General features: G+C 38.9%; 1 protein-coding gene across 14 annotated transcripts in view; it reads right to left on the bottom strand.

The window, feature by feature from the left end:
• The window catches only part of apbb2.S (amyloid beta precursor protein binding family B member 2 S homeolog), a 162,533-nt gene that overhangs the window by 31,467 nt on the left and 113,110 nt on the right, over positions 1-17,956 (bottom strand). For all 14 annotated transcript variants that reach the window (XM_041579436.1, XM_041579441.1, XM_018243108.2 and 11 more), the window contains 2 exons: positions 17,720-17,866; positions 14,485-14,612 (listed from right to left, as the gene is read on the bottom strand). In XM_041579436.1, coding sequence (XP_041435370.1) covers positions 14,485-14,612; positions 17,720-17,866 — 275 coding nt within the window. The remainder of the gene's footprint in view (positions 1-14,484; positions 14,613-17,719; positions 17,867-17,956) is intronic.

Consider the following 17,956-nt stretch of genomic DNA (forward strand, 5'->3'; position numbering starts at 1 on the left):
TGCATTTTAACCGAGTGATATATGATCCTTGTGGCTCAATGTTAGAACAATGGAATACCCCGAGGCATGTTGGAGAAATTGCCTGAACTTCATTGGCAGGAAATTGGCAGGTATTTCACTCATGTAGGGGCACAGGTACCTTGTGGCAGCATACATGGAGATGCAATAATAGCCTTGGAATTTAAAACAGAAGACGTCTACAGCCTATGGTACTTTGAGATGATAAGACAAATTATTCATATGAAGTAAAATGACTGGTACACTTGTGGGGCTCAGGTGCAGTGCACCAGAATTTGCTGTTCAAGAATGTGAGCAACATTTAAACTACACTATCATTTAACTTGAACCAGATCTGCTGCCATCGGAATTTCATCACTGAAATTGTAGGACCTCCATAGGGTTCACCAACTGTATCTATTAAAGGAAAACTATACCCCCTGAACAATGTAGGTCTCCATAAAAAGATATCGCATAAAACAGCTCATATGTAAAACCCTGCTTCATGTAAATAAACCATGTTCATAATAATATACTGTTTTAGCAGTGCCACTGTGTAATCCTAAATAGAAAATTGGCATTTTAAAAAATAAGGGCCGCCCCCCTGGGATCGTAGGATTCACGGTGCAAACAAACAAACCAAGCAACCCATACATGTGAGATCACATGAGCCAATTAACAGACAGAGTTCTGTCTTTTGCTTCTACACTTCTTCCTGTTACAGTTAGAGTTGCATTATTTATGGTCAGGTGACCTCTGAGGCAGCACACAGACCATCATGAAATAGTGGTTCATTTACTTAAATTTATACACGAGTTTGGTAAGATTCTTTAATATGCCACTTTACGATATAAACTGCTGCTTAAAGGAGACATTTTGTGTAAAAAATTAGAATGTACCAGTGCGTTATACTCATTTAGATATAGAAGAATTGTGCTTAAAAAAGTAGTGTTTCAAGCTGATTTATTGAATATTTCTGCAAAAACCCTAATAATCCCTCCCTTCTCTTCCACTTCCTGCTCCCTGAATTCCCAGGCTGTGCAGGGGAGCCGGCGGCTCTCAGCTCACTGCACTGTAGGACAGGAACCAATCAGAAGCTAGCAGGACCTGATAGGGAACTGAAGTCTGTCTGTGCTTATGTGACTGCAGGGCTGTGATTGGCTGTCCCCCTCTGCAGGGACCATTAGAACTAGCCCACCCCTCATTTGAAAACACATTCAGGGACCACATTAGGGTTTTTTCACTTTTCCTATATGTCTCCTTTAAATATTAATTTAGGGGGTAAAATTTTAACAAACCTTATTAGTTTGTTTTCTCTGATTCAGCGTCCAACCCTTACCAAACTGATAACTACTCATCAGAGAGTAAACACATATGTCAAATAGGTCACTGTCCTATAAGTGTGAGACATAATCCAGACCAGATGGAGTAGTGCAATGGTGTAAATCTACAATCTGCCTTATCTAATAATATACTTGTTAGCTTGAAGTATCAGGTAGAGCTTAATCCTAAAGGTAATGTCACACCTGGAGATTCGGGGAGATTTCCTCCCCTCTTCTCTTCTTTGGGGCAACTAATCTCCCCGAACTGCTTCCCCGTGTCTTCTAGTAGCAACTATTTGTCGTGGCTACAAAATGCTAAAAAAATACCCTGCTGTAGACAATACTGAGAATTACCTCTGTATGTAGTGTCTTACCAAAGCCAATTATCACTATTGTCTATATTGTAGCCGTGACAAGTTGCTGTTACTAGTAGCTCTGTGTGTCTTCACTCTAAATTGCTTCAAGGCAAGAAACTGGGATTTCCAGAATAATTTTGTTTGTATAAAGGCAAATGATATATAATATCAATAAAATGTTTTTTCAGACTTTGTTAATTTGGTTAAAGATGTCAAAGATGGGAAGTCACAAAGTGAAAGGCATCTTTATCTGGCCAAAACCTGCTCAATAATAGTTTGGTTTAAAGGTCCCCATAGACGCAAAGATTTTTCTTGCCTAACGACCGATTTTAGCGAAGTCCGACCAATCCATCGAAATTATGGTGCATTTAGTGGGATTCGAATGATCGTACATCTTACGATTTTTCGGCCGACATCTGTCAGAAAATTGATTGGCCAGGTTAAAAAATCTTTATCGGTCCCAGTGCAATCTATCTATGTTTGCAGGGACAAGCAGTTTTCCTGGCTATTTCGCCTGAAATGGTCTTTTTAATTGATGGACAATTCGTACGATCGTTTCGAGATAATCGTGGTCTCACGATGACGATCGGATCTTTTAAAAATCTTTACATCTATGGCCAGTTTAACTTAGATGATACAATAAAACATCTTATCGTTCTGGTGGGTTGCTTTTGGCTTCTTTATGTGGCAAAAGTAAATAGACTGAATGCAGGTCACATATATCGGCTCCTTAGTTAGAATATGAATAGCTGATAGATAAGAGAAGAACAAGAGAAGTAGAGAAGAACAGAAATTGCATTCTGATTACATCTTCTATGCTAAAGCTGGCAATCAAGAGTCTATTGTAGTTTTCTTTCTATAGAGATATACTCTTACCAATATGCTCGCCACTAGCACCACAGCTCTGGATAAAGGCCTGTAGGATTGTCTTGCACAAATGTAGAAGTGCACTTGCCCAGAACTAAAGTGCCTGGGGATTGTATTTCAAATTTCATGTGTGACATTCATATCTCAGGGACTACCATTGGCTGCTCATTATTTCCTACAGTCTACAGCCAAACTTTCTGCAGGTGATTACCCCCTGATGAGAATGGGATGTGCTATGAGTTGCCACAGCAGTTCCAGTATAACAGGGATATTTACTCAATTTAGCCACAGGAAATCTCAATATAGGCAAATTCAGTTGTGGTTTTACCTTAAGGGTAAGGGCACACCTGTCTAACTAATCGCCTCTTCTTTGGGGCAACTAAACTCCCCAAACGGCTTCCCCCTGTCTTCCGCCGGCTATAATGAAAAATTGCCTGCGGCATGGCACACGCGTCGCTTCGTATTCCGAAGGGGGAAGCCATTCGTGGGAGATTAGTTGCCCCAAAGAAGAGGCTATTAGTCGCCAGGCGACTAAATCTCCCTGAATCGCCAGGTGTGCCCTTACCCTAAGCACTTGCCACAAACTGACCAATGATACATAATAGTACAAAAAGTGTAATCACAAAAAACTCTTTTTATATTGAATCAAGTCCAATTTTGTGTGTCCATGTGATCCATCTGTTTTGATCAGTATTTCTCCCAAGTCCTATTTATTGTCCATAACAGGGAAATTGCCTTTCATAGGTCTAATCCTGGTAAATACTAAGTACTGCTGGAAACAGCCTACTCAAAGGTTATGCTAGACATGTAGCATTCATTAATCATTACTATATATATATATCCAGCTTGTATTATATGTAGCTCCTGTATCGGTAGCATATACAAATTATTTACACGTGTATTTACTTACACGGCAGGAGATCCGTGATTTCAAGGGCTAGCTGGTTCTTAGCACCTGAATTTTCCTGGTATACAGAAATATTGATCAATGGACTCCCCTTGACAAAGACTTATAACCGAAACTTCAGGGTAATTCTCATTCTGTGGCAAAGGTATCCTTACTTTGTATACAGTATATGACTAAACTGACTTTTTTCTGTGATTGCTTATTTTTTTGTAAATATAGATCTTTTGCAATAACACTTTGTCTGTTTTTTCGGTGTGCAAGCCCTCTCTATGAAATTTTCCTGGTATCCCAGTGGGCCAGTCCGACACTGGTGCAACGTTTTGGAGTAGAACCCATTTGACAAGCAAGGTTAGATTAATTAATCAATCTATCAATGGTTGTGTGCTAGCCTAGAATCAAGTAACTGCTATTTCAGACGCAGGATAAGTACTGTAAATGTGAAAAAAACATCAGTCAGTGATCACATTGGCTGTACTTAGTATTTAGGGAGTATTTAGTCTCGGTTTGGATGTCTCACTATGCAGATTTATCAAATGATATCTGCCTACATTGTCAATACATGTTTACTTGGATGCCATTCCTGAATATCAGCAAACTGGCCAAAGATGTTCAGTGATCTTAGTTTGAAGCTTGTCCCCTGGCACTGTCAGTTCTATTATTTCCCATAGGCACCAGACATTAGCAATCAGCATGTTACATTAATTATGCTTTGTTAAGAGCCAGATGATGATGTTTAGCAATGCTCACTGATGAGCTACAAATATTCATAAATTCACATGCAAAAAAACCAAGCACTTTGAGTAAAGAAACTATGTTGGCCACAAATTGCTGCATATCTCTGGCTCTATGTCCAATGTTATTACAAGGAGGGTATGCCCATTTTTGTGCTCCAGATGGTTTAGAGCTAATAAAGAATTCTATGAAGCGTCTGAGTTTGCACATGCTCACTTTTGGGCAGGCACCAGAAAACTCAACTGCTAACATATTTAAAATCTCGTGTTCTATTCATGAAGAACGACACCAGCAACACACCCAAACTTCTGAAGAGAACACAACATGGAGTTTTTCCAAGAAATACCGCAAAATCAGGTAAATAATTGGTATTCGGAAAATGCTCATGAACCCAGTGCTGTGATAGTACAGCTCTGAGAAACGACTGCTGTTTTACTACTGTTGTAGAAATGTCTGCTGTTTTACTCTTAGCTTAATAACCGTGTTAAAGGAAAACTATACCCCCAAAATGAATACTTAAGCAACAGATAGTTTATATCAAATTGAATGACATATTAAAGAATCTTACCAAACTGGAATATATATTTACATAAATATTGCCCTTTTACATCTCTTGCCTTGAACCACCATTTCGTGACTCTATCTGTGCTGCCTCAGAGATCACCTGACCAGAAATACTACAACTCTAACTGTAACAGGAAGAAGTGAGGAAGCAAAAGGCAGAACTCTGTCTGTTAATTGGCTCATGTGACCTTACATGTGGTTTGTATGTGTGCACAGTGAATCTTACGATCTCAGGGGGCGGCCCTTATTTTTTAAAATGGCAATTTTCTATTTATGATTACCCAATGGCACATACTACTAAAAAAGTATAATATTATGATAATGGTTCACTTACATGAAGCAGGGTTTTACACATGAGCTGTTTTACTCAGTATCTTTTAATAGAGACCTACATTGTTTGGGGGGTATAGTTTTCCTTTAAATGAACAATTTCACAGGGCTTATATAGACAACAGTAATTGCCCGCAATATATAAATAACTGATCTGAAATAAGTGGGATAAAGCTATTTCTCATAGGAGTTAAGAAAGACATCAGGCAAACCATGGGAATTTTCATACACAGACAGCAGAGAATTAAATGCATTGGGCAGACATTTAAATAGCTTCTTAATTGATAAAAATGGCACCTGTTTTGTTAAAAGACACAGCTTGTGGCAATTCCAAGCTACACAGTCGCTTCTAACGATCCCCCATGCACAGCCTTATATGACTTATCAAGCAAAGAGACTTTCAATCCTGAATGCATCCAATGCAATGCTATCTGATCTTGACTACTTGTTGGCTCCACAAAATGTGGTGGGCCTCCTTGTGCACAGCATTCTTTTATATGTTGCTTTCTACAATACATCTAGCACCTGCCCTCCTATCCTGTGTGTCATGGATTCCTATCACTGGGTCTCTAGCTATTGTTGGACAACGACATGTATCCTTTGGCATATAACCAAGGATGAAAGCTTTCTGGGGGTTGCTGTCCAGCAAAGTAAGGGGACCCAAGGTTAGGAAACAAGTAACCATCATCAAATTGAGTTATGCCTTAACCATTTCATGGGTAGAAACAATATACAGGATATACAGTGGCTTAAGCTGGCCATACAAGGGCCGATAAAAGCTGTCGACAGACCAAGTCGGCAGCTTATTGGCCAGTGTGTGGGGACCTCCGATGGGCTTCCCGCTCGATATCTGGCCGAAAGTCGGGCAGATGTGGATCGGCAGGGTTAAAAATTCCATCGGCACACGTCGCAACTGTTTGTTGATGAGCCCGTATTGTCTGCATTATGATCAGCCCAATATTGCCCACCTCAATGTGAGCTTATCGGGAGAGATCCTCTCGTTTGGCAATTGGCGAGAGATCCGCTCGTTTGGCGATTTATGTGTTTGGCCACCTTTAAGCAGATAGGCAATACCATGGCACATTGAACTGTTATAGAGGAGACAGGTATGGGACACTACTGCTTTTAATAGCCACAAACAAGGTAAGATGTTAAACCTACTCCCATAGGTATTTAATGCCGTCTGACCTACTTCTTGCCGAGAGCTAGTGTCTCTCTGCACAGTCTGTATGCTGAGATGAAACACTCAGGATGCAATGAAGTCAATTAAGAGATAAATAAGTCATAAAGTTCAAACATTTATTTTAAAAATGGACTGGAACGCATTCTGCTGCTATGGCACATGAAAAATCTCTTACAAAAGCAAAATATGAAAAATGTGCCAGGGATTATAGGGGTACTTTACCCAAAAACTTTTTTTTGCATGAAAAATGAAATGCTAAGCAATTATCCATTAATAGAACAAAAAAAGCCATTGGTTTTACAGTTATTTGTAAATTAAATGAACTGCTACTAAAAGCAGTATTTTCTTATCCTTTTCTCTTCTATGGTTCTGACTCTTGAAACAATGTAGCAGTCAGTCAGTCCTCAAAACAGGTCTGCTTTATAAGCTGCCTTCTGGTACATGGGTTCAGGAGTCAGGAATGCAGAGAATAAACACAGCCAGACAGACACTGCTTTTAACAGCAATTACGTTTCCAAATAACATGAATGCATAATATGAAAGAATATTATTGTCGTTTTCTTTTTTTCTTTTTGCGGAGAACCCTTTAAATGCCAGCAATCTCTCACCACCAGAGTTGTGGGATGAGCTACTTACTGACATGGAGGAATGGAGGAAAAAGTAGTGACAGCTTAAGTACGACATACACCAATGGCCTTTAAATACACAAATCTTGGTAATAGGTAGCAAATTTGAATTCACATATCAACGCACCACATTTGATTTTGATATACACACATGTGGTTAGCACCACTCTTGGCATTAATGTTTTAACACAATTAGGAAAGTGGGCTGAGTGCCTTCTGCCCTCAGTCCTCTTCCTTCTGCCCCCGCTCACCACTTTAGAAACTTAGGGACAAGACTGTCGGCTGAAAAGAGAGTGCTGAAGAAAAGAGGGTGGAGGGCTGAGCAGGGAGGGCGGAGGGAAGAGGGCGGAAGGCAGAGGACTGAGGCCGGAAGGCAGAGGGCAGAGGACTGAGGGAGGAAGGGAGGGTAGAGGACGGAGGTGTGATTGCAGATTTGGACGATGAGTGATGGTAAAAGCAGCCGATGCACCATTCCAAAGGCATAGGACATTGCATGAAGGACATGCATGAAGGATGTCCTAAAATGTGTTCCGTAGTGCAGGGAATTGTGGGGTTTGGAGAATGAAGGCTGAGGACAGGTGGCTGTTGATACAAAGTAACAGTAGTCAGCCAGCTCAGCAAAGTAGTCAGACAGATCAGCAAGAGAGCAGGGGGCTAGGCTTAGGGAACTGTTCCAAACCATTAACAATCATGACAAGTCTGCATATTTTTTAAATAATGTATATTGCAAAGTTGCTTGAAATTATGTTTATAAAACACAGGTATTGGACTTAAAAAACATGAAATAAAAAAATAGGATTGTTTTGCTTCCAATAAGGATTTATTATATCTTAGTTTAGATCAAGCACAAGGTACTGTTTTATTATTACAGAGAAAATGGATATCATTTTTAAGGGTAGGACTACACGGGCATTTTCTGTGCAATACGACGCGCTGCGCAAAAACGCAGGTGTCAAGTCGGATGCGATGGAAGTAAAGTAAGATATACAAATGTCGGATGGTGTTGAAGCATTGATCCGACGCGACACGACTGTTCCAATCGCTCCAAAATCGTCAGTGTAGTCCTACCCTTAAAGTGTCAATTATTTGATTAAAATATGGCCTATCTGGATAACAGCTTTTTGGATAACGGAAACCTATACTTGTATATATTACACAAGCATCAAATAGTCAAAAAATCAATAGTTTTGTAGACTAGGGAGAGGGCTAAATGGCATATTAATAAATCAGTAATGTTGAGACGTATGATATTTTTTCTGCCCTGTTTAAATACAACTCAGTCATGTCTAGTTACATTATATATTCAATTCTTTGCATGGGCAAAATGTGGGGCCCCTATACTAGTGTAACAGTGAGGCTGAATGTTTCTTATAATTCTGGACTTCTTGGTGCACATATATGGATATTTATAGTAATATACTATAGGGATTTTGTAAGCAGGCCCTGCCTTGGCTACACTGAATGCTTTATCTAAGAGTATCTGTGTTTGGAAAACATACACAGCTAAAGGATATTACACATTCCCCTCCTATGATCTATAACTCAGTTAGTATTAGGCTAATGCATAAAAGCTTGGGGCATGGGTTGCCACATTAACTGCATGTTTATTTCTTTAAGGCTTTATTGATTGCAGGAAATGATGTTAAGATGTTAAGTAACCGGCTATGAACAAAATGAATATAATGGTCAGACACTAGAAATAAATCACGGCACAGAGTTGGCCAGTACTTAATTAACATGTTTTCTTGCCTCACTTAAATAAATTTCCCATGGAGGTTATAAAAATGTAAAATGTTATCTCTGGGAATAATTCCTGTGTTGTAGGTAAATTTGGAGGCATATGATAAAATGAAATTTTTATCAGCCCGCTCTCTGGGTGCCATTAATATTTAATTATTGCATGACTTAGTAAATCATTTTCTTTGATGTTGCTTCGGAAGCTTTCATCTTCTCAGGTTCAACCAGTGTAAAAGTAATGGGAAAAATACATGAATTGATAATAAAAAGCTTGAATTTGTATCAGTTTCAATAAAAGGCAAGATGCTTTTTCCATATTGTCCTTCTTGTAATGGGGTTGGAATGTTTCGAAGTCTTTACGTGACCATGAGACTCTGCAGTAGGGGGCAGATTTATGAAACCTCGGGTAGGGTGTCTGTGGACAGACTGCAATGTCAGAGCCCCTCCATATAACAAACATCACTAAGAGGCAAATTAGAGGGGACTTCCATAGGGGCCAGGAACAATGAGTGAGTGCCAGTATTGCAGTGTGTTCTATTTATCAGCAAGCAAAAAACACTGGATATTCATGTAAACCCTTAATTATATCCGATGACATACACACGTAAAAGCCGATCCATGGAGCTCACACTCTACAGGCAGGAGGTCAAGAGCTTGTCCCCACTTAGAAAGTCCTTAGTACCCCACCCCAGGTTACACATTCACTCACTCGCTAACAGCAACTTCTCATACATCAACACCCGGGCTATATAAAATATATGGCAGTAAGTGCTGTGCTGCATTAGCAAAGTGATTCTTCAGATGGATTTCACAGACGGAGACGGAGTTAATGTTTTTTATATTTTTGTTCTCTTGAAATATTCATTTTTATTGGTTAAAAGCTATGTTTGATTTATTCTCTCACGCACGTTGTTATTATTATTCTCAAGAGCTTGCACATGTAAAGCCACAGATAAAGAAACTTTCAACAAACTAGTAAAAAAAAAAAACGTTCTGGAGATGATTAAAATATATGGCTTGTACAGCTATGGGATCCATTATCCGGAAACCGATTATCCAGAATTACGGAAAGGCCCATAGATTCCATTTTATCCATATAATCTAGATTTTTAAAAATGATTCTTTTTTCTCTGTTATAATAAAACAGTGCCTTGTGCCTGAAGTTAAAATTAATCCTTATTGGAAGCAGCCTATTGGGTTTATTTAATGTTTACATGATTTTCTAGTAGACTTAAGATGGTCACGATCGGACTTTCCCATCTCCCGACCTGCCACTAACCATTCAGATCAAAGTCTTACCATTCAGATCAAATAAAGTACCTCTGACAGCAATCGTACGATAGTTATGTCTGACAAAGCTGGTGACAGTCTCCCACTGAAAATCGTATGATCGGCAATACACGCAGAGATATTATCGGCAGCTGACAGAAATTTTCTAACCTGTCCGATCGACCAAGCAACCGATCTCCGCCGGACGAAAAATGTCGGGACTCTACACACACGGTCCGAAAATCACACGAATCCACGATTCGTACGGTTGGATTGTTGCGTCTGTGGCCAGCTTTAACGTATGAAGATCCCAGGCCCTGTGGATTCTGGATAACAGGCCGCATACCTATATTACGACACTGCTATGTAATAAAGATAACCCCAACAGTAAATTGTCTGGAGGGAATAACTGCCTTACGGGGAAACTTCAGACAAATTCGGAAAACAAAGCCCTCCAAGGGCCATCACGCCGGCGATTTACATTCTAGCCGGCGGGAGGCAGTTGAGGGAGAATAGTCACCCCGAAGAAGAGGATATTTGTCGCCGGGCGACTAATCTCCCTGAATCTGAGCGTGTGCCCTGGCCCTTATTGTGTTAGAGTAGTGCCCCCCACTCTACAGACAGAAGCAGTGTACCCTCTTTCTCTAGGCAGGTACCCACCAATACAGATAAAGAGTGTGTATTTTGCATGGAAGAACTAGGGCTCAGAAATAAAAAGGCAAGGTCCAAGAGCAGGAATACTTAGGGCCACAACCTACATCCATGCAATAAGTTGTTTGCACTTAGCCCTTATGCTGCTACAGTTCCAAATGAAGTTGCAAGATTCAAGGAGCTCAAATTTTTTTATGAAGAACGGCCGAGGGCAACTCATACTGCCGCCTTCTACCCCTGAACTACAGTTACATGCAGCATCCCAAATCCAAGAATATTCCTTTATTATGCTGACATTTCAGTGAAGCTCGGTAGATTTTCTTTTGAAAGAATTATGAAATGAATTTGCTAAAGATGTTCTACCATCAGTACTTTCCTGTGTGTAGCCTGAATACTAGTGCATTTATTTAAATCAACCAGAGATAGCACCTGATTGGATGTTTGTGTTAAGTACAATACCATATAAAAGACTGAAATGTACAGGGAACACAACAAAATACAGTTCTTCTATAGTGGCAAAACTAGAGGGGACAGGCTGAGGGTGTGAATACAGCACAGTCTGTCCCTCCCCGGCCATGGGGGCACACTAGGAGGAGTTCATGCTGCAGCCCTCAGGGGCATTCATAGATATCTTTTTTGGTAAGGAAGATTTATTTATTAAAGGGGTTGTTTACCTTTAAATTAACTTTTAGGGGCAGATTTTTGATTTTCGAATTAAAATTTCAAGTTTATTTTAGTGTAATTTGACTAGGGAATAGTCCAAATTAGATTCGAGTTTTTAAAAAAATCGAAATTCAAATTTCGAAATTTATCATCCTTTTAAAAATTTGATTTAGACTATTCGCCATCTAAAACCTGCCGAATTGCTGTTTTAGCCTATGGGGGACGTTCTACAATCAATTTGGAGTCATTTGGTGGACTTTTAAAAATCTAATTTTTTTTGTTGAAAAAACTAATCAAATTCGATTCAAGTTTGCGGGTCGTCGATCCTATTCTGCCGAATTTAAAAAATTAGATTTTTTTTTTCTTTTTAAGAAATTTAGAAACTCCCATAAACTTGAAATTGGACCCTTGATAAATCTGCCCCTTAGTCTGATGTAGAGAGTAATACTCTGAGACAATTTGCAATAGGTTTTCATTTTTTATTATTTGTGGTTTTTACGTTATTTAGCAACCTTCTGGTTGCTAGGGTCCAAATTACCCTAGCAACCAGGCACTGATCTGAATAAGAGGCTGGGATATGAATAGGAGAGGTCTGAATAGAAAGACGAGTAATAAAAAGCAGCAATAACAATTAATGTGTAGCCTTACAGAGCATTTGTTTTTTTTAGATGGGGTCTGTGACCCCGATTTGAAAGCTGTAAAGAGTCCAAAAAAAAAAAAAAAGGCAAATAATTCACAAACTACAAAAAATATATAATGAAGACCAATTAAAAATTTGCTTAGAACTGGCCATTCTATATGATACTAAAAGTTAACTGAAAGGTGAACCACTCCATAAAGGGATTTAGTTATGTTACTGTTCTTCTTCATGTTCCAGTTCCTATAGTTCTTAATAGTGGCATGAAACATGCTCTTGTGCTCACCTGCTAAGGTCCTCTAACCCCTAGAGTGTTGGGTAGAAGAAGGGAAAAATCATGCACAGCTTTATTTGTGGAAAGGCCCAAGGTGTCCAGAACATTAACTGTGTCTATGAAGTATTGTAAATAGAAGGAGAAGTGTGGGGACTCCTAACAATGCCTGAGGACTGATGACCCCAAGATATGTCCAACCTGCAGCCTTTCAGTTGTTGCTGAACTAAAACTTTCAGCAAGGTCCCCTATAAAAAAAAAAAAAGCCTTTGGGTGGGCTCTTGGTGGATTCTGGGAATGAGAGATCAGAAGCAGTTGGAGAGTCACGGTTTGCTAGTTAGTATTTTAATTTGACAATAATATATAGAGATTAAGTTAAGTATGTCATGTAATAAGATTAAGATGTAATGTGAACCAAAGATCTTCCCTGGCAAAGCACAAAATACTCACTCGTCCTGGAAGTAAGCCTGGTTTCTTGAATTAGCAGAATCAATTAATGTGAAGAGATTGACGTAGTTAGTTAAAACAAATCTTTTTAGAAATGTTGTATCCCAAGCACTTAGGGTTTGCTCCAGTTCCTCTCTTGTACAAAGCCCAGTGCATTACTCAGGCTCAGGTGATCTTATACAACATGAAAAGCCAGGCAGTCGGAAGAGCAGGGAAAGAGCAGCCTGTACTTCTGACAGTTATTGAAGGGAGGCAGTTTATAGGCTGAACCACGACAAATATCAAAGGAGGTTTAACTGTAATGACAGCACCGGGGAAGATAAAAGCAACGTGCCTGAGGGACAGAGACAGGAGAGATATGAAAGGAAACCACAGGCAACTCAGAGACATGGGAGTGTAGTTTTTTTTCAGACAGGATCCTATGTGACCCGAAGCCCATGGGCATAAAGCAGTCTCTCTGTCTACTGAGAAAATCGACAGTCGCTGCTGACTTTTTATTCAGTGAAACCTTATTCAAAAGGAGGATAGTGAAACAGTACATTAAACATAGATTACACCAGGGTGAAGTGGGATTGCCTGCTCTAAAAACAAAACGCATCAGTTCCTAAATTCCTTCAAAAGTCAGAACCAGCAGTGCAGAGAACAGAAAGGGACAGAAACGCCGCTTTCAGCAGAAATTATATTTACATATAACACTCAAACCGGGGAAAATGTTCAATTAAACGTATAATGGAAAGCAAATTAGAATTACACGCTCTTTGCAAACATAAATTGGCTTGAGGTCTCTTTAAAGTGCTGAAACTTGTCCTCCATGAGTCGCACACAGACAAGAAGTGAGTCTGAAATGTATATCTGAGTGATAATCACATGGGCCATTCCCATTTACAGCATAATCATTGGAGTTGATGCACAGCAATTGCCTTTGTTTAATTATATGTTTCCTAGAGAACGCTACGACAATAAAATCACTTTCCCATGTTCTGTGGACCACTTGTTGCTCTAATCAGATTAGAACTCGTATTCATAAGCACATCTACCGATAACGGTTCTGTATAAAAAATGATAAAGCGCCAATCTGAATAACAGAATGCTTCTAAGTCATTGAGCTGCAATCATAAATCCAATATATGATATACTATGAAGCAGAGACCTTGAATCTGGCTCCTGTATAAGCATGGATATGAGTTGATGGGCTACATATCACAAATAGTTGTTACAGGAAAACATTATACCTGAATAATATCTGACCCCTCTGTTTAAAGGGATACTGTCATGGGAACATTTTTTTAAATGCATCAGTTAATAGTGCTGCTCCAGTAGAATTCTGCACTGAAATAAGTTTCTCAAAAGAGCAAACACATTTTTTTATATTTAATTTTGAAACCTGAAATGGGGCTAGACAAATTGTCAGTTTCCCAGTTGCTCCAGTCATGTGACTTGTGCTCTGATAAACTTCAGTCACTCTTTACTGCTCTACTGCAAGTTGGAGTGATATCACCCCCTTCCTTCCCACCCCCAGCAGCCTAACAACAGAACAATGGGAAGGTAAACAGATAACAGCTCCCTGGTAGATCTAAGAACAGCACTCAATAGTCCCACTGCGACACATTCAGTTACATTGAGTAGGAAAAACAACAGCCTGCCAGAAAGCAGTTCCACCCTGAAGTGCTAGCTCCTTCTGAAAGCACATGACCAGGCAAAATGACCTGAGATGGCGCCTACACACCAATATTACAACTAAAAAAATACACTTGTTGATTCAGGAATTAAATTTTATATTGTAGAGTGAATTATTTGCAGTGTAAACAGTGTAATTTATATATAAAAACTACATCATAATAATCATGACAGAATCCCTTTAACAGCACCAAGTAGCCATCTAATGAAATGTTTAAAGTCAAGTTCAGACAAGTCACTGTACTTACCGTCCATTGTCCCGGCCAACACCCCAGACTCGAATACTAACAATGGGCTGAGAGTGAAGCAGTGTACGGTCCATAGGGTCCACCAGGTTCAGCAAGTCATTTTCCAAGATCAAGTACATGTCTTTACCCTACAAGAGGGGACAGAAGAAGAATAACACTGTTGCCTCTAGACATTAGAGATTCTACTTTAACAGTATGTATTATGAGCCTTGGTTTCAAATGCTCACTTCTGTCCTGTTAGGAGTACTGTGATGAGAGAAACGTTCTGATCACAGACAAAACCCAATTTGATATCACAAAATGGCACATGGCTCTCATTGTATCTACTCCCTTGTATAGAGCAACAACTACAGCAAGGACAAGAACTCCAGTTGTGGTTGTGCTAAATCTTCCAGCACTGAAGCCCCACAGGACACACACAGAATACCTGCCCCTAATTTTCTGATGTTTTAAATTATGAATACTAACTAAATTGCATGACTTAAATGTAGTATTATACTATATAAAAAATAAAAAAAATTTTATTGGGTGGATATTCTCTTTATCCGTCATGAAATTGTGGAACAATAACTAATTGTGGTGACAATGACTACATCCACTTGTTTCAGCAGTATGAATGTCTGCTGCATTAGACCTGTTTAGAGCAGCAAAAATATATAATTGTTCACATTCACCTCAATGAGATGAGATCCTGACTTCCGGATATTTTTTCAGGGACATCAAGTTACAATTTAGCAACATATATATAGAGAGAAGGCAGTCAGGCATGTACGGTATTTAAGAAGATATATTTGTTTTGGTTCTGCTAACTGGTGCTGGGATTGATGCCATGCACTCGGGAGCTCAGGTCAGGCTTAAAACAGGTCTAAGTGTGCAAGGAATGGGTGCCAAATCTAAATGAAGGGTGAGGCAGGTGGGGGTCAAGTAACAAGACTGGGAAGATCCTAGTTGGCTCAAGAATAGATATGATAAAGCCAGCAGAATGGCTAGTTAACTTTGAAACATGACTTGGGCAACAGAGTCTCCATGATATGGTGAATGCAGAAGAGACGCATCATCTGCCACCTATTACTGGAGAAGAAAGGAGGCAACTTTCCATGGCCAGAACTGGCGTTAAAAGGATTATTCAACTGAATTATCTTTTAATATGACACATTGATATGGTAAGACAATTTGCTGTTGGTCATTATTTGTCTTCTTAAATTATTTAGTTTTTTGGTTCAGCGGCTCTCTGGTTTTGAATCTTGCAAACTATCTGGTTGCTAGGGTCCCATTTAGCTTTAAAGTCTGAATTTGAGACTGGGATATACAGTAAGGGTTTCAGTATACTGTAAATACAAGTAATAAATAGTAACAATAACATTGTAGCCTTACAGAGCAAAAGGTTTTTGGATGCCAGGGTCAGTGACCCTATCTGAAAGCTGGAAATTGGCAAAAGAAGGGAAATAATTCCAAACTCTAAATTAAAGAGAAGATCAAGTGACAAATTGCTAAGAATAGAACATACAAATGAACACACTTGAATTGAACTCTATAAGCTGACATATGTATCTAGAGGAATACCGATACGTTTGATAAAATTTGGGCACCCTGGACTTCATCCCCTGCGACAAAATACATAACACTGTATAAGATTTCTGCCAAACTTTTGTTTGTTATGTTTATCTGTTTAAACAGTTACACCTACTAAAAAGATACTCTTTAAAAAATGATGTGGAGTGACCCTTTTTTGTGTGAAAATGAGACAAAATATCTTATGAGAATTTCATATGGTCAGTGAGGAAATCGGTGATTTTATATGGAAATCGGTTTTATCAAACAAATATTAAGCACCCTTGTCCAAATCATGTTATAAGATCCAGTCCAGCATTGAGAAACGTAATTAAAAAGCCCAGTTGTTGTAGTAGTAAGTGCCAAAGTGCTTAGGGGTTTTTTTTTTTAATAAAGTCCAAATGTCAAAAACCTGAAAAAAATTTTTTGCTATAAAATCCGAATTTTTAGTGGAAAAAAAACCCTCACATTTTTCGAGATTTATTATACCCCAAGGATGGAAAAAGTCTGAATCCAAATATCCTGCATCTCAGACCTGCTGAGGTTGAACATAAGTCAATGGGAGAGGTCTCTATTAATTTGGTCTAGCCTGAAAATCCACTATTTCTGACTTTTTGGTAAAAAATTTGAAAAATTGAGGCTTTTCTGGAAAAAGCAAGAAAAAATTAGCAGTTTGTGATAATAAATCCGAAAAAAATTAACCGATTTGTGGAAATAAATCCCAAAAAATCATATGATTTGGATTTTCGCTCGATTTGATCGAGTTTGTCCCCAATCTGATTAAATCGTGCTTTTTAAATAATAATATGGTCAAATCATGGATTCTAGTTTGCTCAGACTTTTTTTTAATAATGCTATCAGAAAAATTCAGATTTTGATAAATAAGGCCTCCCATGTGGATTCTGAATGTTGGTCTGAATTAAATAACTTGAAGAAGAAGCAGGGCCACAGGATCGGAGAGAATAAGTTTAAAAAATATTTTTATTTATACAAATTTAAAAAATGTATATCTGCATCTCCATTCGCCCTACGCCTTTTCGCACCCACGTAGGGCACTTAGTCATGGGCTCACTGAACTAAATAACAATAGCCTCTTGCCTTAGCAAACAGATACCTGAGACCTTTATGCTGCGCATTGGCTGCAATCCCGTAACATGACAAAAAACATAAGTGACTTAAAGCTAAAACTGTTCATGAGCAACAGGACAAACTTTCGGGACTCTAAGGTCCAATTTGGCACATTACTGCTAATATTACAATGATTACCAACACAATTTGGCATCTATAGTATCACTTAAATTCCCCTTCCATATTTCAACACAATTGATTTTCAGAAATGCATCTAACATGCTGCAGTGTGAAGCAGTCAGAACTCATTCATATTCATTCTTTAGCTTCCTATGCCTTTGGGCAAATATGTTTATATCTCCTTGTTTCTTACTGCCAAAAATTACTTTGTGAAGTATGGGCCAGAGACTTAACATGCCAGAAGAATATGCGCTCAGTGCAGTGTTAAATTAGTAGCGTTACACAGGGAATAAAATTTGACAAAACACATAATTTATTTTTTCTTAACTTCATAGAAATAGTAACTTCTAACACCCAACATTGAGTGTTGTTATTTTAGAAACCCTGCACCCCTTCTTGAGTTGCCAAAAAGAAAGGGCGTGCTAAGTGTGCTTACCTCTCCCCAAATGCCAACAGTGTCTCGGATGTCATTCTTGCTGTATGATAATTGCCGGATACAATTGTTCACTGCAACGCTGCTTTTTCCTGGAGCCAAGTCTTCTTCTGCCATTTCTACCCAGCCCAAAGAGCGCACTGCAAAACACTAAAAAAAAAAAAGAAAATTAGGACATGAGTATAAATGTACAACAGAAACCTGACGACTGGGTAAACATTATCACATTAATACTTCATG

This window comes from Xenopus laevis, chromosome 1S (assembly GCF_017654675.1).
Source record: "Xenopus laevis strain J_2021 chromosome 1S, Xenopus_laevis_v10.1, whole genome shotgun sequence".
NCBI lineage: Eukaryota > Metazoa > Chordata > Amphibia > Anura > Pipidae > Xenopus > Xenopus laevis.